The sequence below is a fragment of the Python bivittatus genome, unplaced genomic scaffold (genome assembly GCF_059951505.1).
Source record: "Python bivittatus isolate LINGU-HERP-01145 unplaced genomic scaffold, Pbiv_v1 ctg000080_np1212, whole genome shotgun sequence".
In the NCBI taxonomy this organism is placed as follows: Eukaryota; Metazoa; Chordata; class Lepidosauria; order Squamata; family Pythonidae; genus Python; species Python bivittatus.
Window position 1 is genome coordinate 65,308,375 of NW_028277035.1, and position 25,022 is coordinate 65,333,396.

Genomic DNA, 25,022 nt, shown 5'->3' on the forward strand with positions numbered 1-25,022 from the left:
AAAGTTATATGGCTGCCCAACTCATACACAGTGAATATATTACAGTTTCTAATGGGCTAAACAGGTACAGAATCACTTCACATCCAGTTATGGCTTGGCATTAAAGAAACAGCTCCTGGGCTTGTACATGTTCTCTCCTTTATGCATTCTATTCATGAATTAATTTATACTTTATAGTTGTATCTTAACTTGTAGGTCATGGCTTGGGCTAAAAGAAATCATAGTTTGCTGGACTGAATACAACTAGGGTTCCCGTAACTGGACAAACACTAGATGGTAGCAAAGGGTTAGTCTGCATCTGTTTACAGTTATCTAATGGTCCTCCAGATTCATAACATAAAACATGTGAATATATATAGGGAAAGTCTACAACCACAGAGCTGGTTCATGCACTGCCAGCCTATGGTCTGAGGCTATGTCTAGACCTGTACACTGGGTTTGTTCAACATGTTTAGGACTATAGATTATATCTAGACTGCAAAAATCTGGACGACGACTACTAGATTGGAGTGAAGAGACACATAAAACTAACTCTTTGTTGCTATCTATTGGCTATCTGCATTTTTCAACCCAGATATAGTAGCCCTAAACATGCTTAAACTAAGCTTAAAAAGGGGTGGAATGTTTATAGTTCAGTACAATACATATATGTCATGACATCATCACATAGGACATATTACATATTTGCATCACACACTGACATAATTATATTATTTATGTGATGATGTCATGACACATGTGTTGTTATTTTTACGTTATGGTTACTTTTTTATGGATGGTGCTGGTGAAAAAGGCTTGACATTAGAAATACAGTTCTGGAATTTGTTCTTACATAGGCTTCATTAGAACCTAAGAAGGCACTTGGGAATCTCTGCCAAGGTATTTTGATAGCCAGGATCAAGCCAAGCCTTGACACCTTATTTTCTGCATGTCTTACTTCTTCCAGAAGAAGTTTGCTATATGCTGTGCTGCCCACAAGGAAGTTGACCACAGAGAAAAACTGCATTACAAACTTACAGATTATAAACAGCAAATGGATTGGAGATCTAGATGTCACTGAATAACAGTCTCCAACCATCTTAACTACAAGGGCTGTGAAGATGCTGGAAGCAGACACTCATCAGAAACAAAGGTCCACTGTTCTCCACCCTATTATAAAGCTGTTACCATTGGGTCTCAGCCAAGTCAAAGGTTGAATTCACATTTTCAGAGGCTTTTTACCATGGTTTGTTTTCTAATCCACAATTAACTGGCTTGACATATTGTCCTAAGTCTTGGTTTATAAACTGCCAGAAACAAACTAACTACATTATAGTTTAGCATGATGCTTGAACCCAGTCCAAAGTTCCCCAATGGTCAGCAACTGCCTACATTGACCAGTAAATCAGCTTGCTTGTACTTATCTGCCTTGTTTTGTCTCATCTTGCTGGTTAATCAACAAATGACCTTCTGCTAGCCTAGTTCATGGCTGGGCCTTGAGGTAGCCCCACTGATAAACTTTTGCTAACTGTATAAAGATAAGCTGGATTCACTTACTATGCTAAGGAACCCAAAAGGTGGTTTGACTGCTTCTGACTTAGTGCAGAACACAGCCATTTTAGTTTTTTAATAATGCTTAATGGATCAGGGTAATTCAATTCAAAAATATGACAGTTAAAAAAAATTATGGCTTTGCCTTACATGAGAATGGTAAGCATTCAGTACAAGCTACAATGACATCATTTGAAACATGATGTTGTCACACAAACAATGCACGTTACATTATTATGTTGTTTAGGCAATGATGTCATGGGTACGACAGCATTTCCTACACCCGCACAGATGCCCATGATGTGAATCGAGCTACTGAGTAAGGAATTTCAGTCCCAACCTGGAATTCCCAATCCTTTTGCAAATCCAAATCCTTACCTCATTTCAATCTGGGGACAGAACCTGTACATGTAGATATGCCCATAGAGTCTCAATTCTTTGGCAAATTCTGGTGCCAGGATTCCATGTAAGTTAGATGGGAAATAACGCAGAGAGTTCTTTAAAGCCAACTGCCAAAACAGGGGAGGAGAAAGAAAACGTAAGTAAGTTTAAAAAATGACTAGGCAGGTGGCTATCACAATTAATTAAGCACATGCATTTTATTAGGCTGAGTGGGAAACATGCCCAGTTCTTATGAATGGATTCAAGGACACTGATTTTGAATAAAAATGAGGGTCCATCCACTAAGGTAGTAGCACTTTTTCAATGGAATCTTTCCATTCAGCCCATTGTACGAATAGGATAATGTCCTGCACCCACTTTCCAGAGACGAAATGAAGGAACATTAATGTAGGCCTTTACATTCAGCACACAAGAAAGCAGAAAACTCTGCTGCCTCTTTGGCAGCAGAGATGGGTCATGCCAAGTCTGCTACTTCATTGTCATCCTGAGATGACAGAATATACGTAGCACGTGAACAATTACCTAGTAAATTAAGGTTGTCTTTCACTGTGCAAAGAAACTGTGAACTTCTGTACTCAATATTTAAATGTGCTAGGGTTACCAAATATCCAGAATGTTCCCCTCCTGCCTCTTGGGTTATTTCCCCACTAGTGATTCATAGCAAAAAGGTACTATACCATTAACAGAAGCAGCAGCACTTAAGAGTTAAAGTCTAGGACCAGGGAAAAAAGCAGGAAAAGTGCTACCACCTTAAGAAAGCTTACACTCGTTTGTTTCAATGATGTAATTACCTGGGGCATTAGAATAAAATTGCATATCTTCAGGGTACCAAATTCAGGACTGTCACAATATGTACTCTGAAGCTTGATTTGTTCACACAATGCATCTGTCCGATATGGTCACTGGGTGTGTGCATGTGAGTATCTGTGCATAAGCGTGCATGAGGAAGTGCAGGGTAGGCTGCATATGGTCCACTCTGTCTGCGGTGTCCAGCAGGAAGGAGGGAGGAGGGCTTAGAATGGATTGGTCAGTAGCATTTCAAGCCGCTGGCCAGCTGCTTCTCCCAGACCAAGGATGCATTGGGGGGATTTTTTTCTGGAATACTTTTCTCCATAGCTCCCTGCTGGAGCCTGCCCGTTTTCAAATTCAGACTTTCTTTTGCTGGCTTCTCATACCACACCAAAATGGTCCAGTTCTGTTCAGTGTTTGGAGGATTACCCCACTAACAGATGGACAGAGTCCCAGGGTTCTTTACATAATTTCTTTCCAACACTTCATTGGCTTGGAAAGAATGAAGAGGTTTCCACCAAAGAATAAAATCCAACAGAAACCAAAGGCAGCACTTTATCACTATCATTTGAAGGTAAAAGCAATATTGAGGTATAATTCTGACATTGTCATTAGGTTTAATTAAAATCCTATACAGTGGTACCTCGGGTTACGAACTTAATCCATTCCGTGACTCTGGTCGCAACTCGAATTGGTTGCAATCCGAGACAAATTTTCCCATAAGGTTCAATGTAAATATGGTTAATCCGTTCTGCCCTCTGAATTTGGTCGCACCCCGAGGCAATTTCCCCATAAGCTTCAATGTAAATACGGTTAATCCGCCCTCCGAATTTGGTTGCAACCCGAGGCAAATTTCCCCCATAAGGTTCAATGTAAATACGGTTAATCCATTCTGAAACATATGCATTTTATTTTTAAACCACAAAAACATAAAAAAAAAGTACAGTACAGCACAGTATGAAGAGGGAGAATGGGGTGGGGATGCAGTTACTGTTTGGAGGGAGAGTCCCCCTCCAAAAGGACATCGGGGAGATCTCCTTCAGGGGTTTCCTCTCTTCTTTGCCTCTTAGCTGCAGGCTCAGTTCTGGGGAAAAACCTGTCTAAAGTCAGTTGTTTTTTCCTGCACTGCATAACCCTCCGGAAATGAGAGAACACGTTATCGTTCATCATCATTATTCTTACCAAGCCTGCTCTGCATTTTCTTTGGAGCCATGCTGACAAGCACACCAAAAACCTTCCAAAACGCCACAAAACACACCACAAGCCTCACCGAACGTCTCCTTGCTACCGCGATCTCCCCCACAGGAAGCCACGACCGCGTGGCAGCAGGGAAAATGGCCGCGGATCCAGTTCGTAACCCGAGGCGGAGTTCACAACCCAAGGTACCACTGTAATTAATTTTCTTCCCTTAGTTCTCATTTACAAGGGAGTGGGAAGGAGCTGAAATAGCTCTGTGCCTCTAAGATTCAGAGCCTATCTTTGATAATCCATCAAAGCAAGACTTTCTCCCTGCTGTGTCCCACTGGCTGGCCTGCCTGCAGCTTGGGTTCAAAGAGGGATGGGCAGATCGGTGGGCAAGTTCTACCCAGGAAGGAAATCACCCCATGTGCCATCAGGACGATTGGAGAATGAGCAGTGCTGGGCAATGGCTGGGAGAGTGGATCGTCACTGGAAGAACTAATGAAGAGCTGAATGGATCTGGAAGGGCCAGCAAGGAGGTCCAAGAGAGTTTAAGTCTCTAGAAATGAGACCTGTGGCTGAGCATTCTCGCCAAGGGGAGGGCTGAAAGAATTGGACTGAGTAGTACAGATACCATGGGGTTGAAAATGCATTGCCCTATGAAAATGATTCCATGAGACCTGCAGGACAACTAAGGAACTATGTGAATATGCTTGGGGATTAATTTTTTTTTTTTTTTAAAGCCAACCTGGCTGTTGGGTGACAGAGGGACTGAGATTGCATTCATTCCCATTGAATTCAGGAACTACTGTTGTGTAAAGTCACTGTGATATGTGCAGGGTGAATTAACGGACTGGGACAGAGGAGATCCAATTTCAAGCCCACCCTCAGCAGCAGCAGCTCACTGGATGATTTTGGGCCAGTCACTCTTTTAATCCACCATACCTCAGAAGGGTATTATTGTGGGTATCAAATGAGGGAGATCTCCTAGTAAGCCACCTTTAGCTCCTGGAGAAAAAATGGGAGATAAATCTAACAAATAAATAAGTGGTACACAAAGGAAAAAGAATGATCTCCAACATCAAATGTAGGGAAATCAAAATAAATGCATTCAAAGATATATACATGAAATACTAAATCAAAGCTCAATCTGAGACATCAGAGCAATAGACATCTTTTAGCAAGCTGGCCTCGACTTAAAAAAGATTGCTTCAATCTTTGTTTAACTGAATCAAAAATACAATTAAAAGCAAAGAAGCATGGTCTTTACTGTGGTAGAAAGAGCCTTCTCAGTGTAAATGTGAGAAAGTAAATATCTGAATGTGTGTGTGATGGGCTACCTTTTGGAATTCTCCAGTGTGGCGGCACTGCAGTTCCCAGTTTTCTAGAAGTTAGTCCTCATACCTCAGGACATCCAGCTCAAAATAGCTGATCTTACCAAAAAACTGTTGTCACTTAAAAGGTAAACAGCAGATTTCAAAGCAGCAGCAATCATCTATAGCCGTAAGACAGGAACCTCACATTTTTGCCAGAAGAGTTTGCTTACTATGATGAGCCAATAAAGAGAGATTCTCTAGAAGCCAAACCCTAAGAATAATATGATAACACCACAGTAGACACAACATTTATTCACACAGTTTACACTGTCTTAAAAATTTAGGAACAAATACAGGACTGAGAAGAGACATAGCTACCCTTATCAGGAGGTGAGCTAGATGCAAAATAGGCTTTCTTTTTTATTAGAAGAGGACAGCTATGTTAGTCTATGGTGGCAAATAAGGAGGAGTCTGGTAGCACCTTTTCCACCTAACAAATGTTATTAAGACAGAAACTTTTTAATATGCCTTTTAATAAAATCTGTTAGACGGAAAAGGTGTTACCAGACTTCTGACTTTTTGTTAGAAGTGTCCAATTTTTTAAAACAGAATTTTCAGTTGCTGAACCACTGCTCGTTGCTGAAAATGGGTAAGATCATATTCTTTTTCAGGGTAAACTCCTTTGCACGAGCAAATTCATTCCCTGTTGACATATTTTAGCATATGCTGGATCAACTCAGGAGACAGAGGGTCATCCATAATATTAGGCAGAGGAATCATTTCGGATGGCAATGTTGGAAGAGACAAAGGTGTGTACCCAGGCCTGCAACATTCCTCCACCCCACCAGCTAGCCTCCTGCCTTCATATACAGTACAGAACAGGGTGACCATAGAGTGGGGGAGGGGGGTACAAAAGTTAAGATAATGGTTGTGACTGTGCAATTGAAGTCCCACTCCTCCTAATGTGCATCATATGTTAAAAAAAAAAAGGTGGGGCTTCAAACATGCTGTCATGAGTTTTTTGACCCCTAGCCTGCTGCAGACACTCCTGGTACAGAATGAAACCCATTGCCAATGCTAGCCCAAACTTGCTTTGTACATCACAGCAACCCTACCTTGTTCTACCCCTCAGATCTCTCCTTGAAGAGAAATGATTTTCACATGCAAACAAGCATGACCATTTCTGCTAGCTCATCCAGTGAAGTACTGAAATGGGTACATTTTACAGACAAAAGCACCTATTCAGCAAAATGCTTGGGCAACCTGTTCCTTCACCTGCAAGAACTCTCACCTGACCTGCCTCTAGCATTGGCATCTCGGCCTGTTTCTTGGCTTCTGTCTGCTGCTGTAAGGTTGTTCTCCATGTTTTGAGGGTGAAAGGCATGAAGATGATCCCAAGTTGACTTTAAGGGAATGGGCAGTGAAAACACGGGCAATGTGTAAATGTGCTTAGGCTTCAGAGGAAAAAGAAGAAGATGAAGGATGCCACTGTCTCATATTTCAATCAACAAAGGGGTTTGGAAGCAAGAGAGTTCAGAAAATATATAGAAGAAAATCCTGGCAAATATGGTTTGGTTTATTCAAGGATATTAAAGTCAAGAGTAATGACAGGTCCCCATGGATATCAACCTTTATGCATGTCTTATAAAAAGGCTACATATTATTTACAGAAACCAAGGGACATGAAATAAAACATTGGAACAAAAGATTATTACTGCAAATTCAAATTGAGAATAGACAGAATATATAGGCCTGATCCTCACTTTATGTTTGCTATCATTGTTCCTTGAATAAAGATACGTGTGAAAAGCATTACTATTTCTATTAATACTGCTACTCCCATTTCAAAAGGGCATTATCTATGCAGAAACATCCCACATTTTAATGAACAGAACATAAAGAAAGATACACTCAGAAATCTTAAAGGGAGAAGTCCTCATAATGCTGAGTAACTGGAGATTCCCGAACAAGACCATGTTGTTAAGGGTGTGATATGCAGGGATATGCATTTGAACTCAATAGCACCTGATACCAACAGAAAGGCATTAAGGGAAATATATAATAGCACTGTGCAATGCTTTATATTCACAGCTGGTAGCTATCAATATGGCTGGGCAGAGACCACTAGACCTGCTTCAAGAGTCAGATCTAAGGCTTCAGAGACAACCCACCGCAGATCTCTCAGAGGCGATCCACCCAACTCAGTTCCAGGGAACAATTTACGAACCCAGAGCTTGGTTCTCTCTAGGAGGACGTAGCCCTAACTCAGTTTTCACTGGGAAGTGGGAGAATGTCCAAAGAGAATTACACAAACTCTTACCTTTTCTTCACTTGCCGTGAGGTTTGGGCTCCTCACAGGAGCATGAGGGATTCCACTCTTTCGGCCTCTGTTCTCTGGAAGAGGATGGAGGGGGAGCCCAGCACAGACTGCTTTCAGAGTAGACATGGCTGGTAAGGGAATGCTGGTGCCTGACAGACAGCCTTGGCCTGAAGGACAAGACTTTAAAAAGGGTTGAGGTTCAACAGCAGCTAAGGTGACCTTTGACGAAAGCAGGTCACCCTCTGGCTTTTGCATAGATTCCTCCAATCCTCTGGGGAAAAACACCCTATTTAACACCCCTCATCATCCTATTGGTTTGTCCTGCTGCCTCCTCCTGAAGAATCATTGACAGGTCTACTGTTTATTCTCAAATCTTTCTTTGCACATGTGGTTGCTCTGTCACATTGAATCACAGTTGATTCTTCTGTACTTTGTACACATCACCGACATAGGAAGGTTTCCTATCCAATGCAGGGCCCAGAGACTTTGCAAGCTTTGAATTGGAAATTTGGCAAAGCACATCCACTTTACTATATATAAGCAAATGTTCAAATATTCAGGGGTTTTATTTGTGAGCATGACATTGTTGTGAGCCCCTTCCACTTTTTTCTACCATGTCTTTTAATGCAACATTTATGCTTCCCTCTCTGATTCCAGAAATCCCAAAGTGTTTTAATGACATTTAAAGTACAATCCATAATGGAATTATCAAACGATATTCTAAAATAACAATACAGCAATAAAATATTCATATGTGGAAACTATAAATAGACTTAATAGTGTGTCATGCAGTCTCAGGGCCCCTTAGTAAGGTTAGCATTTGGGGACCATCATAAAAGTCCACATCAGCTAGGAAAGAAATGTGCTGAATTCCAACACACCTTCTTGAGAGGTTTATCCTCCAATGTTGTTAAAAGTGAGCAGGTCTGTCCAGAACAGCCATTCTTCACACCTCTGATGGTGAGGATATCCCAAATGTCATGGATGGGTCTCTACTGGAGATCACACATAGTACATTCAAGTAACTCCAAGCAGCCAATGAAAACGCACTGCAGAATTCCAGTTGCAGAATTCTCTGTGAGCAGTTGTGGTAATGGAAGTCAATCTGGATGCTTCAAAAGGGTACTGGACAACCTCTTAAAGGATCTGGCTGTCTAAGGCTATTAAAACTGATGGCTGTTTACTACAGTATCTCTTGAATCGTAGCCAGCATACCATGAGTCCTGGTTATATTAGGAAATAACAGTGCAAGGAGACTACTGCTTTCCAGTGAGCTTCTCAAATGCATTCAGCTGATAGTAGGCAGAGTATGCCTAAACCACAAAATCCTGGATTGGAAGGGCCTCTGTTCTGATGCATGTATTGCAGGTTCAGGCCACATGGGGCTTGCAAGAACTCAAAATCGAGTTCAGAAATAAACTTAAAGCCAGTGAAGTTGCTGAAGAATTGGCATTCAACTTTAGAAGGATCTTGCCATGATCAGTATTGACAGTAGCATTCTGAACTAATTGCTCTTCCGAATGAATAGAATCAAATTTTTGGCCTTTACCAAATTTCAGTTATTATTTGTAACATTAAAACTGTACTGAGTGGTTTTTTAAATAGAAAAGCAATTTTTAAAATATTTTTAAAAATATAATAGGAGATTTCAGTTGCTTAGGGATGATGCTGATTAAAGGGAAACCAACAGAGATCAACTGGAAGTGCAACGCACACCCACCTGCCAGAATCAGCCTTAATAGGAAGAGAGGTTTAATGGAGTCAGAGAAATGAAACAAAAACAGGACACTGGAATTTTTCCTCTTGTGTTTTGCAGGGCAGCTGGCACCCCAAGCCAGTACTGTATTTCCTATATCCTGTACCGATACCCATCTTGATCCACGTACAAAAAGGGTGGGAAATCTACCGTTTTCTCTTCTTGCAACTTTCCCTTTAATCAGCGTCAACCTTAAGCGGTCGAAGCCCCTCCGCGAGACAGCAGAGGCCCGAAATGCCAGCAACGCATAGAGCCCCCTTCCCTTCCTCTCTCCCGCTTCGACCTCCCTCGGCTCGCGGTTGGAAGTGATGGGCCGTTCGGTCCGAGAGAGGGCGCTGCGGAGACCGGTGAGGAAGAGCATCCCCGCGGAGCTTCAGCGGCAGGCGAAGGACCGGGCAGCCCGGCGCGAGGGCGCGGCTCCGTCCAGCCGCCCTCTCACGAGAGGCAGCGGGCACAGGCGGCTGGCGAGCGCGGCGTGCTGGTGGGCGACAGTCATCTCCAACCAAAGGGGTAGACTTTTGGGGGAGATCCTTCCCCGACCCTCTAGAAATACAGTAACCGAGTTTAAACACACCGGCGCACGCATCCATGAGCGACGGGAAGGCGGTTCGACGGGGCCGAGAGGAGGGCAGCCTTTTCCGTCGCTGCTGCGAGCGAGAGAGCCCAGCGCTTGCGCGGGCTCGTCCTTCCTCCTCCTCGGATTAGATGAAAGCCTCCGAAAGTGAAGGCGGGAGATACGGCCCCCCATGCCCGTCTTCAAAGAGCGCGCGACTCTTGCCCGAGGCTCACAATTAGTCCGGGTTGTGGAGGAACAGGGCGGGGAGGGGGTCTAACCTACGTGCTTGATCGAATCGGGGCCCCCCGAGGGGCGGAGAGCTGAATGGAGCGTGAGATGCGATCTCGGGCTCCTGCTCCGTCTATGAAGCAGAAAGCGGAGGGGGGGGGGAGAGGAGGGACAGCGAATGGTGGGGATGAGGATGCCAAGGTCGTCGTCGTATTTGTCCTGAGACAAGCGCCCGGCCGCACACGTCGGGTCGTCCCCGCAGACCGTCGTCCTGGGGTTTCCGCCTGAGCGCCCCGCTGCTTCGGGGCGAAGGAGCGGAAAGGAGAGCCGCCGCCGGCGCGCAACACAAAGGCAGCCTTGCCCCGGAATGCACTCCCGCTAGGAGTTCCGAGGTAAGTCGACCCAGAGCGGGGAGGAGACGCCACAGAAGAACCAGCCCCGCGGCGCAAGAGCCCCCGCGGTGAAATCGGACGCTCCGGGCCAGGAGACCGTATGACGGCGCCGCGTGTTTTTGACCCAAAAGGTCGGAGGAGGAGGAGGAGAAGCAATCTTGGCGTGTGCTCCCTGCAGGGCTGCCTTTGCCAATCCCGCGCGACCTTCGCCGAGTCTCCGGAGGGGCGAGCCGGGGGAGAGGGTCTCCCCCTCTAGGCCGCCAGCGGGATTGAGCTACTGGGCGGCGATGGACGGTCTGAACTGACACGCAGCGAGAGCGCGCGGCGGCCTTGGAAACGCGACCCATTGGGAAAGGAAGGGGGAGCTTAAAGAGAAATGACAGGGCGAAAACCCCGCAGTCACAGAATAATTAGAATAAATTAGGAGGGATTGGAGTTTTGTTTTCTTTTTCCTGCAAAAGGTTGAGTGGGCATCAGACATGTAAAATAGCCTTGCATACTATTTTCGACCTCACGTCGGTGGTGAAGATGGATTTCCTAGGTGGAGTCATGCAACATAAAAGCTTACAGCTGATCGTATTCCTGGAGTATATTATTTTTGCCCAGCTTGGAGCAGGTAAGCAGAAATAAGCAGTAAAGGCATTTAAACTGCAGATGCTTCAGACAAGTCTTTAAAAGCTTTTCATATTCAACTTTATTTTAGTAAATCAATAAAACTCTCCTTCTCCCCTCATTTAGACATATAAATTTACAAACTGATGAAACTTACTTACTATAATAACCCTTGTCCCCATTTTAAAACCAGAAAAGTGAGTCAAAGAGATTTCTAGTTTTCACAATTTAATGTAAAGTGTCAGGAGAGAACTTTTAGTTTTGCCTGATTCTCAAGAGCCAGGGGAAAAATTAAAAATGTATGACAGCAATGCCAACTTGGATGTTAAGATTTCATATTCTGCAAATGACCTGGTTTACTTCATGTATTTTCATGTACAAATTAAATATGAGTTTAATTTTGGGGTGGTTATATGTATGCAACTGTATGTTCAAAGTTTTTGTGCGGCACCTGACACAAAGTTCAAGTGAAATAGGTCATGATAGGAACATAGAACAGTGGGGTTGATATACCAAATTTGAATCAAGTTGCTCATTTTTGTATAAGTGGTGCCTCTGTTTTTTTCAACAAAAAATACCTTTAAAAAGACATTTACAAGAACAGTTTTGTATTCTAAGCTTTCTCCGGCATAAGGATTAGAGATGTGTTTGTAATAGTGAGTTTGAGGCAGGGCTCCCTGGGTACAGACAGCCCCCTAGTGTTGCTGAGCATAAGGCTGCATTACTTGAGACAGAAAGTCTGCTTAGAAGACGCATCAATGCTTAAAAAACACATTGTTAAGCCATGGTCTACTTAACAGTGGTTTATTAAGTAAATCACTATTGCCTGTATTCATATAACAGGCTAAGCCACAAATTATGGTTTATAAGCCACAATGGCTGGATTCACACATTGCACTAAGCCAAACCAAAGAAGTGACACTATGCTTTAGTAGCTGACTGGTAAATTCTTTTCCAGGTTTTGCATAGGAATCTTTCCCAATGTAGCTTACATTGAGACTGAATTGGAGGCCTTCTGCATGGAGTTCATGTGCTTTGCCACCAAAGCCTCTCCTTTATGATGGGCCTAAGGAGACTGCCATATAGAGAGCCCACAATACTTCCGTGCTGGCTGGCAAAGTTTGGATAGCAAACTTTTTCAAACTTACCTGGCAATGCTACCCATTGAAGCTGAGATGGGTGGGAACCAAAGATAGGTGGGCTCCACAGACAGAATCTTTTCCCCTGCAACCTGCACATGGATGTGTTTTCATTGGGCTGAGCATTGCTCTCAGCCATTCCTAGTGATGTAACACATAATCCATTGACATCTTAGAACTCCAGCATGCAACATTCCTCCCGTCTGGGAAGGGATGGGCAGCTGGATACCTAAATCAGCAACCTTTTCTAGCCTTAGGGACTTTTACACAATTACCACAATGACCCAAGTGCTTCCCCATGGCCAAAATGTTATGAGACCACATGCAGGATTGCTAAAATTTTGCAATATACAAAGGCCAGATTGCTGAGGAATGCTGTAGATGCTAATGAGCACTGCTGCCATCTGGCAGAGCAAAACCCCTTTTCAGGATAAATCATCATGTAATAATAGCTGGATAGTGCCACAGATTTCACACCAAGATCTTCTGGCTCGGTTGTAAAAAAATGTCCAAATGCAATGTGCTAGTTCCTATGAATGGCAGCAAAAGATCTGTCACTCCAGAAGGCCATAGAGCCTGCCTAATGATTCAAATATGATTTGCTAAGATTCCATATTAATCAAATGATAATGAAAGCATTGAAAAATGGCTGGAGAAAACTGTTGACTCTCAGATCTGCATCTAAAAGCCTACATAGCACAGTGCAGATATGGAATTGGTAATAAATGCAAGTTCCATTTCAATTCAATAGTTTAACCCAGATCTGTGTCTTGCTCTCTGTCCTTTTTACCATGAGAGTCCTCAATAGGTTTCAGTAAAGATTTTGGTCCAGTAGGAATGGCTGTAGAAAGTCATAGTCCCTGGCTATCACCTATGTTTGTTTAATAAAACAACAGATTTGGTATAATGCAGTTTGGCCATTAATAGGAAAACCAAGCAATATTTAGCTTGATTTCTTATGGCATGGCAGAATTCAAATGTTGTTGCTTCTTTTATTTTTTTTTCCTCCTCTTCCTGCTGTCAATCCAGGTGTTCAGCAATTCTTAGTTGTTAAGGTATTGTAAAATCCCAAGCAAGGAAGGGGGAATCTTGTTTTGTCTCTGCTGTATGTTCAACTACCCCACATTGACATGAAAAACCCGAACAGTATGGTTGGCTGAATGTAGCTTTACTGTTTGGCATGACTAAGAACCCCATTGACATGGGTGCCATTGTTTTAATTCAGTGATGGGGAAGCAAATTAAAGGTTTGATAATTTGGTTTTTGGGTTGGGGATCATGTAAAATCATCTTGTGATGAATTACAGCATATAGGTGGCCCAGGAAGACCTGGTATCTAAGGTAGGAAGGAGGGGGTCTGCCTTTGACTTCTTCCTTTCTCCTTCTTCCCTCTCAGTACCTGATTCTGAGGAGTCATAAAAGCAAAGTATTATGGATGAAGTGGCTATGGAGCCAGCCTGTGTTGCTACAGCACAGGTGTCTCCCATTGCCCCTTGCTCTCAGTGCCTCATTCAAGGTCCTCTTGAGCAAAGGTCAGTCTTTAGTCTGGCATGGACTCCAGACAGATTCTACAAAAATAAAGCAGCCAGCATAACTCTCCAGGACACATTCTGTCTTGACACCTCGATCTGAAGAATCCTGAAGAATTGTTAATGTTTCCCATCAATCTCACTTGGTAATGGTGAATTATTTGAAAAAAGCAGGAAGCCCAAGTTACATTGACCCACTCTATTAGTCTGCAGTCTTTCCCCATCATCTCATAAACAAAGGCTGGGCAGAAAGTAAATCTGGAACTCTTGCTAGATATCTACATGATGTCCAGGGAAGATTTCCAACTTCTATTTATTTAACTATGACAACCACAAAATGTATCCTCTATTTTACATTACTCGAAAGCTCAGAATAACCATCTATGGATATTTGTATGGAGGAAACAAAAGCTTTGTTCAGTTCTGTAATGCAAAACAAATTCCTAGACACAGGAATCCTTACTGTTGAATTTATATATATTTTACACCAGGCTCTCAGACTTGTACAATAATAATCAACAAAAAGACAAGTAGATCCCACTATCCTTGTGTCAGCCCATTCCTGCCAAAATCATGCAAAATGGAGCTGTTCTAATTGGTTTAGCAGCAAACATATAGTAATGACAGGATTGCATGAGGTATAGCAGGGGCACTTTGCTAGGCAAAGCTGGTGGACAATTTTAATCCTGGGTTAAAACTTAGTAGTGGGATAGAACTCTTCAGGTTCTCTGGCGACCCCAATAACATCAGCTATTAGCTGGGTTCATATACAGAACTATGTCATGGTACTTTGAATAAGTTACAGTGGCCTGGTTTCTACATAATGCTAAGCCATAAACCACATTCAGTGGAGCTCTACATCACACTGATCCAGAAAACCAAACAAAGTGTATTATTGCTTTAATTGAACGGATAACATTTAACATTTCTACATGTGATGTGTGTGTTTATGAAGCTTAGTATGGTATGAAAATTCAGCCTCACCCTTTCACTGGGGTTCTGTTTCTTGATCCCACTGGTTCTCAGTTCAAGAGCCCGTTTTTTTAATAGAGAGGAATAGTAATATTAAAGCACTGCTGGTTTACTTGACAGAAGTTGACAGATGAGATTAAATTCAGCTGGATGATATTACTGGGGCCCCACTGTAACAGTTGTAACTTTTCACAGAAAACTAAGTTGCACTGCTATCCCCGGGTAGTCAAAATAGTTTGGTTACAGTGATTACGTTCTCCCTCCCATCACAATTAGGAACACAGAAGAGGGCCATTGAGATATATGAAAAGCTCTGCTGGACCTGGTTGAAAACCAAAGGGTAAATTAGACTGCAACAGAGAATGTGATTAAATCAGAGTACATAAGAAAATAAGCAAAGCAGTGCGGATTCAGGCCAAACATTTTGTTTTCTGTACGGTTATGCCAATAGGAAGCTCATAGATAGGACATGAGGACATAACTCTCCCTCACGTTTTCTACCAACATACTACACAATAAAACCATCATGATGAGTAGCCCCTAATAGCCTTATTCTCTAGAACAATGATTCTCAACCTTGACAACTTCAAGTCCACACATCTTAAAGTTGTCAAGGTTGAAAAACACTGCTCTAGGATGTTTTCCAGTCCTCTTTTATTACAAGTGCTTTTATACCATTTCAATTTTAAACAAAATTGAAGCAGCTTATACAAGTGGTATGCAGTAAACTATACAATGCATAAAATCTAATAAATGAAAATAAAAATCACAATAATTGTGAACATTTCATGAACAGCACCCACATACTTCCTAAGTATATACATCTTCCACATCTCCCCAATATCACCATCTCTTGAATTTTATTGTATTTAATAAATATATTTTATATTTGTATTATTTAGGTTGTTATTGATTTTAAATTGTTTTGTTGTGAACCGCCCAGAGTCCCTCCTTGTGGGGGAGTTGGGCAGTGATATAAATATGACAGACAAATAAATAAATAAATAAATAAATAAATAAATAAATAAATAAAATCTCAATCCTGAATGCCTAAACAAAGTTTTCACTAATTTTCTAAATATCAACAAGTGCTGAACTTGTTTTTGAGGAGAGCCAGTTCTACAGGAGAAAAGCTCCATAAAACAATGCTCACCTCTCTGTGGGGATGGGGGGATTATTTGTCAGAATTTATGTATGGGCACACCTGGGGCAGTTTCTACTTGGACAAGTGGTCCTGGAGTTCTCTGAGCCCCAAATAGCTATCATTATACATGGGGACTGAAATTCCATGCTAGCAACTGTGAAGTATTACCTTTTTTCTGAACTGATTCAGTCATTATTCATCTTCAGCTGATACGAATTAAAAAGTTGGCATTCTAGTTAAATGTCACATCTGTGTTGGGTGAAGGCATGTCTTCATGGGGTCTCTGCTCCACTCCCAAATCAGAGCTGTGTCATTGTGATTCTACACTGTTATATGGTTCATCCCTACCCAGATCTGCTTCCCTCACTGGCAATTCCACCTGTCCATTCTAGAGGGACATGAGAGAGAGACAGCACAGCCTTTCTGTTTGCCTGATTGGGACCCACTGAGATTTGTCTCTACCTCTACAAGAACTGGCTTACGCACAATGACTGTCATACCTGTATTCATATTCTATCCATTTTTTCTTCTGATGTGGTTCCTCTTAAGTTATTCTTCTAAATTTTAAATTGACTTTTGTGCATTGATAGAATTGCTATATATTAAATTCCAAATAGCAAGGATAGGACAATCTAGGAAAAAATACATCTGAAATAGAACAGTACCATCATAAGTAGGTTTACTTTGAAGCAAGCCTAACTACATTCACTTGCCCCAGGGAAACCTTCAGCATGATCTAAGCTAGTGAAAACAATTTTGTGTTGTGAATATCAACCTACCATCCCTTATAAAAGCAGGATTTTAAAAACACCACCAAGTTGTGAACCCACTGCTTAAGTCAGAGTGCAATCCCATCTGGAGTCAGCTGGAAGATCATGCACTCTGGCTTTATAAACTTAAAACACACTAACAGCAGAAGTTCTCATGAAAACAAACATAAAAGAATACAGACCACACAATTATTAGTCAGACCATCCCTGATGGTCTTTTTTAAAATTCATTTTTCTTGCTTGATAACAGTACTCCAGTACCCAGTACTGGAGAAAAGTACTCAGCAACAAGAAAAAAAACCTACAAAACTAAATGGTTTTCCATTGAAGAAAAATGCAAAAGTGTTGCAAAACACACTTAACAACTGCTGAATCTTTGTTTATATGGTCCCACACCAGTGATGATTGCATATATCTTTCTTCTTCAGGCAGCTGAAGATTGCATACATACAGGCAGCTGAATTCAGTGAGAACATTTCAGCTCTCTTTGCCAATAGTTTGAGTCTATATATGCTTTGAAAAAGGATAACAAATCACATATTTACTAGTTAACATTTAATGTCCTTTGGAATTGTCTGATATAGCTGTTGCCCATTGAAGAGGTTGCCCAGTTCTGCTTTTCCAGCTGTGTGAGTCACCCTCACTGGAGCCACTCTTTAATCAAGCCACCTCCAGCAAACAGCCACCTCTCTGAACAGCCCCCTGGGGACTGTGGAGTAAATACATAAATAGCCAAGGGGCAAGGATTATTGAGCAACCCATCCATCAAGAGCCAAATTGTCAATGACATGCAGCACCTGGGGCCCAGAAAAGAAAAATGCACTACAATCTTGATTGTTTATCCCTTCTATGAATTATTCAAGGAGCTCCATTTGGTATTCAGGCTAGGTCCCAAGTTGCTTCTGTCCCTTCATCCATAGTGCCCCATGGCTGTGACCCCACATTTCAAGGAATAAGTGAGTGATGGATGGGCTGCCTGATTGGGAAGCCAAGCAATCTCCAGTACATTGATTTCTTCCAATGTGAGGCTCTTAAAACCAGATTTTGATCCATCCCTTCCCCCACAACCAACCTCCTCTGTGCTCATTAGCCTTGTGTTCTACTTTGCTGTTCTCAACCACACAACAGTTCAACAGGAACCATTTACTTTTTTTGTTTGTTTTCTGTGCCTTCAAATCAGTTTTTGACTCCTGGTGATGTCTGGACTAGTCCTGGTTTGCCCTTGCCTTCTTGAGTGACTGGCTCAGGGTCACCCAGCTGGCTTTGTGCCTAAGGTGGGACTAGAACTCATGGTTTCCCGGTTTCTAGCCTGGTGCCCTAACCACTACACCAAACTGGCTCTGTATGTTCTATAAGGTAAAGCTAGGAAACTGAGGAAAGGGGAAAAGGGTTTTCTGATCTCATCTATAAGGGATGCTTTTTGTAAGTTGGTGAAAACATCTACCTTTATCATGCCCACCCCCCCTTCATTTCTTGCCCCTGATAACTCTTATTAATACCTAGTCAAGTTTCTTTGTGAAACAGAGTTAGTACAAAGGTTTCTGTTGGGCTGGATCCCTGTGCATGTGGAATGCATCTTACCAATATTGGCTTTACACCTTAAGCTAGAGGATCACAAAGAGGATTTCCATTTGCACAAGCCAAAGTATGGAATCTGCTCTTCTCCAAGCACATTTCCCCCATTCTGGTGCTCTCAAGATGTGTCTTCGCTGTTCTAACTCTCAAGCAGTCTTCTGTAAATAGTGTTAATAGCTATCTTATTTCAGTTCATATTTACCTTTAAATCCCGCTCATTGATTTCTGGAAATCAGTAATGTGTCCTAGTTTCCTCCCTTTCCTCTTTCTCAATTCTTCCTGATAAGAAATAAGAAACATCACAGAACTGATTGGTGTTTCATGCTGAACATGATCTAACGAAAGTAATCTGAAAAGTCACCCCCAACGCCCTGCTGCCAATTTTGATTGGCCTCCAGGATAGAGATTCTACTGTACCACACTTATTGCCATAGAATAAAAATAAATGTTGGTTTGCAGAAATTGAAGCACAAAGCAAACCATGGATTCATTTCACTTCTAACAACAGTGAGAGAGATTAGTGATGAGCTACCATGGTAACCATAGGCTAATTAGCTAGTTAAGTTGTATACAGTATTTATCATATAGAATCTGCTTTGGTTTTTTTCAACCCTCATTTAAATATAATATGGACTTTCCACAAAAGGCTACTAGATCTGATTTGACTAATAGTTTAGAGCAACTGCAATTAGTTATTAATAAACAAATGGCTAGTAAATTGCCTTGCCATCTTGGACTTCTGAGAACTATAGTATTTCCTCTGTCTCAGGCCAAGAGGCTCCAGTGGCCCTGAAATGCTAGCAGCTGCACATTATAGAAAGGTACTTATGCAGGGATGTGCCCAGCAGATACTTCCATGTTTATTTATCTTTTAATTTAAAAAACTTCTATAGTCACCCATCTTGTGCACCATGACCTTGGGCAGCTTGCAAGCAGCAATAAAATAGCAACCCATCCACCCACACAATCTTCACAAAAACTCTCAGGGCCCCCAAAATGACACTCCTCCACACATTAACATTCAAATTTACTGGGCTCCAGCCTCACTGTACTCCAACACTTGTAAGAATAGTCAGCTCTTCAAGGCCTTCCAGATGCTAGGATGGTAGGGGCCTACTGAATCTCAGGGGAAGGGTGTTCTAAAGAGCAGAATACATTATCGGAAGGTCCTAGGCTGCCAAGGTCCCCTAGATGGCAACATTTAAGGGAAGGGACCTGGAGCACACCCACCCTATCTAACCTGGTGGAATGGGCAGATACCTTCAGGGAGAGGTGGTATCACAAATAACTTGGCCCTATGCCATTCAGAGTTTTAAAGGTGGTAACCTGCACCTCGAACTGCACCCAGAAAAAAAAATTGCAGGAGCCTAGGGCTTGACCTCTCCCCACCCCACCACAGTGACTGGAACCAGCCACAGAATAAAAAGGAGTACTACTGCAAAACAGTGTCCCCCACTCCCAATCCCCAGAGACAGTCCAAGAGGAAACCAGGGCTGATGGTACTGAATGCTTCTGAGAGATTCAGGAAGGCAGAATGGATTCCCCACCACCATTCCAGGCCTTCCACAGGTCACCCACAAGCACAACCAATGCTGTCTCAGTGCTGTGACCTGGCCTGAACCCTGACTGAAAAGGGTCCAGGTAATCTGCTTCATCCAGGGCCCTCTGAAGCTGAGTGCTACCACCCAATCAGCAACCTTCCCTAAAATAGGTTGTCACACCTTGCAGATTTTTAAACTTGTTTTGTTCTGTGAACTCAGTTATTTCTGCTCATTAATTCTCACTAGATATCTTTGCTGATTTTGCATAATTTATCCTGCTTCTAAAATAAAGGGTTTCAAATAATTTAGTATTTTCAAAAATCTAAAATCAACCAACCACTCTCTTTAACAGCCACCCAACAATACAGAAGGTAGAAAGGCAGGCAGGATAGGGAACCATATAATGGTATGATCTTAGGTGTTCAGGAAGCACTTGGGGCTAGGGCAGGTGGAACAGAATGGTGCAGTTTATTGGTTGGTCATAATTTTGTTTCCCTCTCTTCTTGCAGATTCAGTGAAGCCACGAGCTTTCCGTTGTGATGGGCATTCCTGCAATCCTGCAGTGGGGAATCTAGCAACAGGCAGGACACCAACCACACTTACCACTTGTGGACAGAACAGCACAGAACTCTACTGCTTTTATCCAGAGCACAACCTGCACCATGTCTCCTGTGGATTGCCCAAGTGTACCAAATGCAATGCCAACCAGCCTAATAACTCCCACCTCCCTGATGAAATGACTGATGACTTCTTCCTGCATCCTGATTCTTGGTGGCAGTCTGCACAAGGGGTGCACAGGGAAGAAATCAGGCTGGATCTGGAAACAGAGTTCTATCTGACCCATGTCATTGTAGTCTTCAAGTCACCCCGCCCAGCAGCCATGGTACTGGAGAGGTCCCAGGACTATGGGCAGACTTGGAGACCTTACAAATACTTTTCCGTCAATTGCACAACTACATTTGGGCTACCAAATGATAACAGTGAAGAGGGATCTCTGTGTACTTCCAGATATTCTGATGCAGTGCCTTGCACCAGAGGAGAGGTATGTGATGGTAACTGAGATAGGATTTACCTTTCAAAAGTTACCTTGATCTTATGCTTAACAAAATTACAGAGTCCTTCCAAAGAAACTGCCCCTGGATAATTAGTCAACCATACAACGTGGGCACATATTCTATTTTATTGAGGATGGTCCTCCTTTGAAAGATTATGAGAGGATAGTTCTCTGTTTGAAAGCATGTTCTGACTGAACGATTGCTCAGTCCAAGTGTTCTAAAGTTTAAGGACTCTGAGGAAGTAGCTTTGAAGTTGCCTATCAACAGCACCTGGATAGCAGATTTGAGCAGGTAGTGAAGTCATATTAGTCAAAAAATGCTGATCCAAAATTCTCTTCTAAGCTTCCTGAAAATATTGTAGCCAAGGTAAGAAAAAAAATGAAGCTCTATATTCTTTTCATTTGAAAGGAGCTGAACTTGGCTACTCTGCCTGGAATGGATTGTGAACAATGTGAGGCTATGTTGCATCACACAGACACTACAGCAAGTATGGCTGGAGAGAAGTGGCTAACCCACTTTAGAAGATTGGCCTGAAAGCATAGAGAGATTTCATAGCCATTTTAGAAGTCTGGATGTTGAGAATCAGCAGAAAAGGACACAGCAGTATGGAAGACCTACTCTAATTCATTTTTTTTAAAGGTAGTAAATTTTCTAGACTGATCTGTTTTATTTGGATTAGCATTCCCTTTTCTTTTTTAAGCATGCAATATGTTCTTCAGACAGGGAGGAATTCAGAGGTAGAGCATGTGCTTTCATACAGAAAAGCCCTTTCTGAAACTCTGAAAACCTACAGCTTCTGTTAATAATATCGAGTAGACAGATCATTGACCTGTCTCAGTATAAGGCGGTTCCTAGCATACAGTGACATAGCCCAGAGTTATGCACATTTATTCAGAAATTCCTTTCTAAGGGTGTTTAATGGGTTTATTCACAAATTATATACATAAGATAACAGCCTTAAAAGTAGCGTGTTCTCTTATTTTGAATACTGTTTTGCAGATGAGTCATATTTGTTCCCATCCAAAATGTTGAACAGATGACCTGAATTTACCCATTCTAGATGTGTTTGATCACAGCTATCATAATCTATACCCAGCATGGCCATAGCAGTTGAAGAAGCTAGAAGCTGTCATGAAACATATTTGTAGGATACCAGATTGGGGAATACTGTCTTAAGATACAAAAAATGCATGAAATTGCATCATAGTGCATTTTTGTAGAGGATGAGTTTCATAGGATTTCTGGTAGAGCAAGTACTGCTGGTGGAAGGTGGTGCGGATATAAAAATTCCTATTTAATTTCTAGAGCTTATTTTCTTTATTACTAAGATATGTTGATGTAGTACAAATCATCCTCTAACTTCACCTACATCGAACAGAAGATATGATCAAAAGCAGAAGCTTACATTAAGATATTGATGCACTGAGCTTAAGGTCCCAAATGAGATAGAAATAGTTATAGAAATGAAGATTATTTTTCATCTTGTCCACCTGTTTGGCCGTGGGATCTGGGAAATGAGAAGCACATTTTTTAATAAAGCAGAGCATCCAAAAATGAAGATAAGAGTCTCTTCAGAAGGAAGACCTCGGAGCAATGGAAACCAGCCCATTACAACATTCTCCTTTAATGTCACAGGAGCTATGCTATATGTCAGACTACTCTTTTAACAAAGAGTACAAACACTTGCTTGTTTCCTTGCTTGTTTATTTACACTTCTGTTAGAATGTAGAGAAGGTTAAACTATCAAAAGGCCATTCATTTCAGACAAGAGCCTGTGTGACAGATGACACCAATGAAGTGTGCTAGAATGAGCCCATTACTGGAATTCACTAGGAAAAGAAGAATTGTGTCTGCTTGAATAAGGTAACCTGTTGCTATGGAAGCATGTTAAACATGCCTTGCTTGGCAGACTAGTTTAAGCTCTACAGTCCAAGCCATATCCTGCCCATCCTGGGGGTGGTGGGGGGGATAGTTAAAATAAAACCCAACCAAGTGGCTTTTTAGTATGTTTGAAATATATTTCCAAACAGAAAGAGGATCAAATCCAGATCTATTTTGTTCAGCTTGTTCCTGAACTGGTAAATGTGATTCTGATAGAAACTGTCCTTGGAAAAAGTCCCAAGCTTAGAATCGCCAACACCTAATTAGGGCTAGCCCTGCTGTGCTTTTTAAAATGGCATCATAAAAAGATGTTCAGGAATTGCATTCTTCTCCCATCTGTAAAGCAACAGTGAGGGACTTTTATCAAGTCTAAGTGTGGACTCCCCTAGATCTATAACTGCATGAATGCAAACGTACACCTTCCATATATTTACAAAAAAGTAACAAAAATTAGTTTTGTAAAAAAAAAAAAAAAAGTCAACTTTCCATTCACTGTTCTCCTGACATAGCAAACAGGTAAGTCCAGAAATGACTTTGGATGAAGAGGTTGTCTCAAGGGGTCATACCTATAAGGAAAAACTTATACTAAAAGGGCAGATATGCTGAGAGCTAGAAGGAAGGAGGCTCAAGGCTACCTGTTTACATTATCTTTTTCCTCTGCTTGCGAAGCTTCTGAAATACTAATCTGAGAGGGCGATTTGTGGCAAGGTGAGGAGGCCAACTAGATGGCACATTTTTGGATGCTGACTGGACTACTGGGTATGGGGTCATAGGAGAGGAACAAGCTGAAAAAAAGGTAGAAAAGGATGCATTTATTTATTTATTTTATTTATTGTATTTCGTATATACGCCATCTCGCATAAAGTGACTTATTTAGCCTTCCGAGCTCAACTGGGGTTGGTGGGAAAGAAGAGATTAAAGCTAGCCTGGAGATAGCGTCTCCTACAAATCAAACTTGACTCCTGGTGACTTCATGGACAAATCCATTCAGTTTTTTTAGCAATAGTATGGCAGTGATTTCTGATTTTTTTCCCCCCAACTTCCCAGTCTAGCCATAGCCTAGGTATTTCCTGCTGAACTCCCATCAAAATGCTAACCAAGTTTGACAGTGCTTAGCGTCCAAGCCCGGACTGGTCAGCCAGCTGCTGCCAGCTGCTGATATATACACACAGGGCAGGACAGCATATTTTTCCATTGAAAATCAGGACTAGGAAAACTCAACAGGTTAAACCTGACCCCACTATGGCCAAGTTGCAACCTCAGGGCCACCTACTGAATAACAGGTCTTTGACTCAGCATTTCCGCTTTGGCCATCATGCCAAAGAAAGCTCATTGCAATTCTGTAGTTATTTCAGCTTCCAGCTGGAAAAGATCAATCCAGGGATTAGTCACTGCTAAAGGCAAGTGCCCAAATGTTATGACTAGGGCTGTCTGTTCAGCATTTCATTGAACTTGAGCTGCAGAAGAGATAAAATGCAGAGGCAGTGGTGGGGGAAGCAGTTATCCTCAGCAGAATAAACACACAGATAGCACAGCCAGGTTCTGCTTCCCCAGAGGAAAGGCTTACAGTGTGCATTATGTGCTTTTGAGTGGTAGTAAGGAATGGAACTGTATACAGAGAATATGTGCAGAAAAGACAGAACAGAGGCTCAGTCTATTGCTGCCCCAGTGCAAAAGGAATTGTATTCTTCCAACCAGCATTTTAGTGAGCCACATCAACAGTGGGCTGGCTTTTTCTTTTTTCTTTTCCTTTTGACTTGAAATCCAGCCAGGAATAAGCCCAGTTTTCCCTAGCATTATTTCTTGACCTGCAGATATTAAATAGATTTCTCAACCTTGCATCGTGAAGGTGCCTGGTTGAAATGCCTGGTGATCCTGCTGCTTTTGTTGCACCCTAACCGAAAAAGGATCATGGAGGTGTTCTTAACTGAACTTGGGCTTTCTCCGTCTCCTTCCTCTTCCAGAACTTATTGTTGCTAGGCTCATATCTCAAACTTCTTTTCAAAAGCTGGGAGACTATTCATAGGGGCCTCAGTGATCTCCCATGCAGACATTAATCAGAAGGGCATCTACCTAGGATGCACAGTATTATAGTATCAGAGGTTCGCAAAGCTATTTCAGGAGTCTACCTTATGGTGTCTCTCAGACCGTTGGTGTACTGTATAAGCTTTCTTTTTGTCCCAGCTAAGTTCATTTGAGTTAACTAGTACAAATCTCAGTGCATTTGGCAAGCAATAAAGGTAATGAATTACTCTCCAGTGGCAGTGTGTGCATGCACGTGTTTGTGTGTGAACTGTCCTTGATAATTTATTGTCCCAGCTATGCATGCCACATGAT

General features: G+C 42.1%; 2 protein-coding genes across 4 annotated transcripts in view; one reads left to right on the plus strand and one right to left on the minus strand.

The window, feature by feature from the left end:
• Positions 1 to 7,932, minus strand: part of UROC1 (urocanate hydratase 1) — a 60,654-nt gene extending 52,722 nt beyond the window's left edge. The window contains exons 1-2 of the mRNA XM_088134278.1: positions 7,537 to 7,932; positions 1,909 to 2,039 (exon numbers count right to left, since the gene is read on the minus strand). Of these exons, the coding sequence (XP_087990404.1) occupies positions 1,909 to 2,039; positions 7,537 to 7,791 (386 nt within the window). The 5' untranslated portion in view covers positions 7,792 to 7,932. The remainder of the gene's footprint in view (positions 1 to 1,908; positions 2,040 to 7,536) is intronic.
• A 371-nt stretch (positions 7,933 to 8,303) lies between these two features.
• The window catches only part of LOC103057752 (netrin-4-like), a 63,362-nt gene continuing 46,643 nt past the window's right edge, over positions 8,304 to 25,022 (plus strand). For all 3 annotated transcript variants that reach the window (XM_007429645.4, XM_088134280.1, XM_088134279.1), the window contains exons 1-2: positions 8,304 to 11,084; positions 20,259 to 20,791. In XM_007429645.4, coding sequence (XP_007429707.1) covers positions 10,997 to 11,084; positions 20,259 to 20,791 — 621 coding nt within the window. In that variant the 5' untranslated portion in view covers positions 8,304 to 10,996. The remainder of the gene's footprint in view (positions 11,085 to 20,258; positions 20,792 to 25,022) is intronic.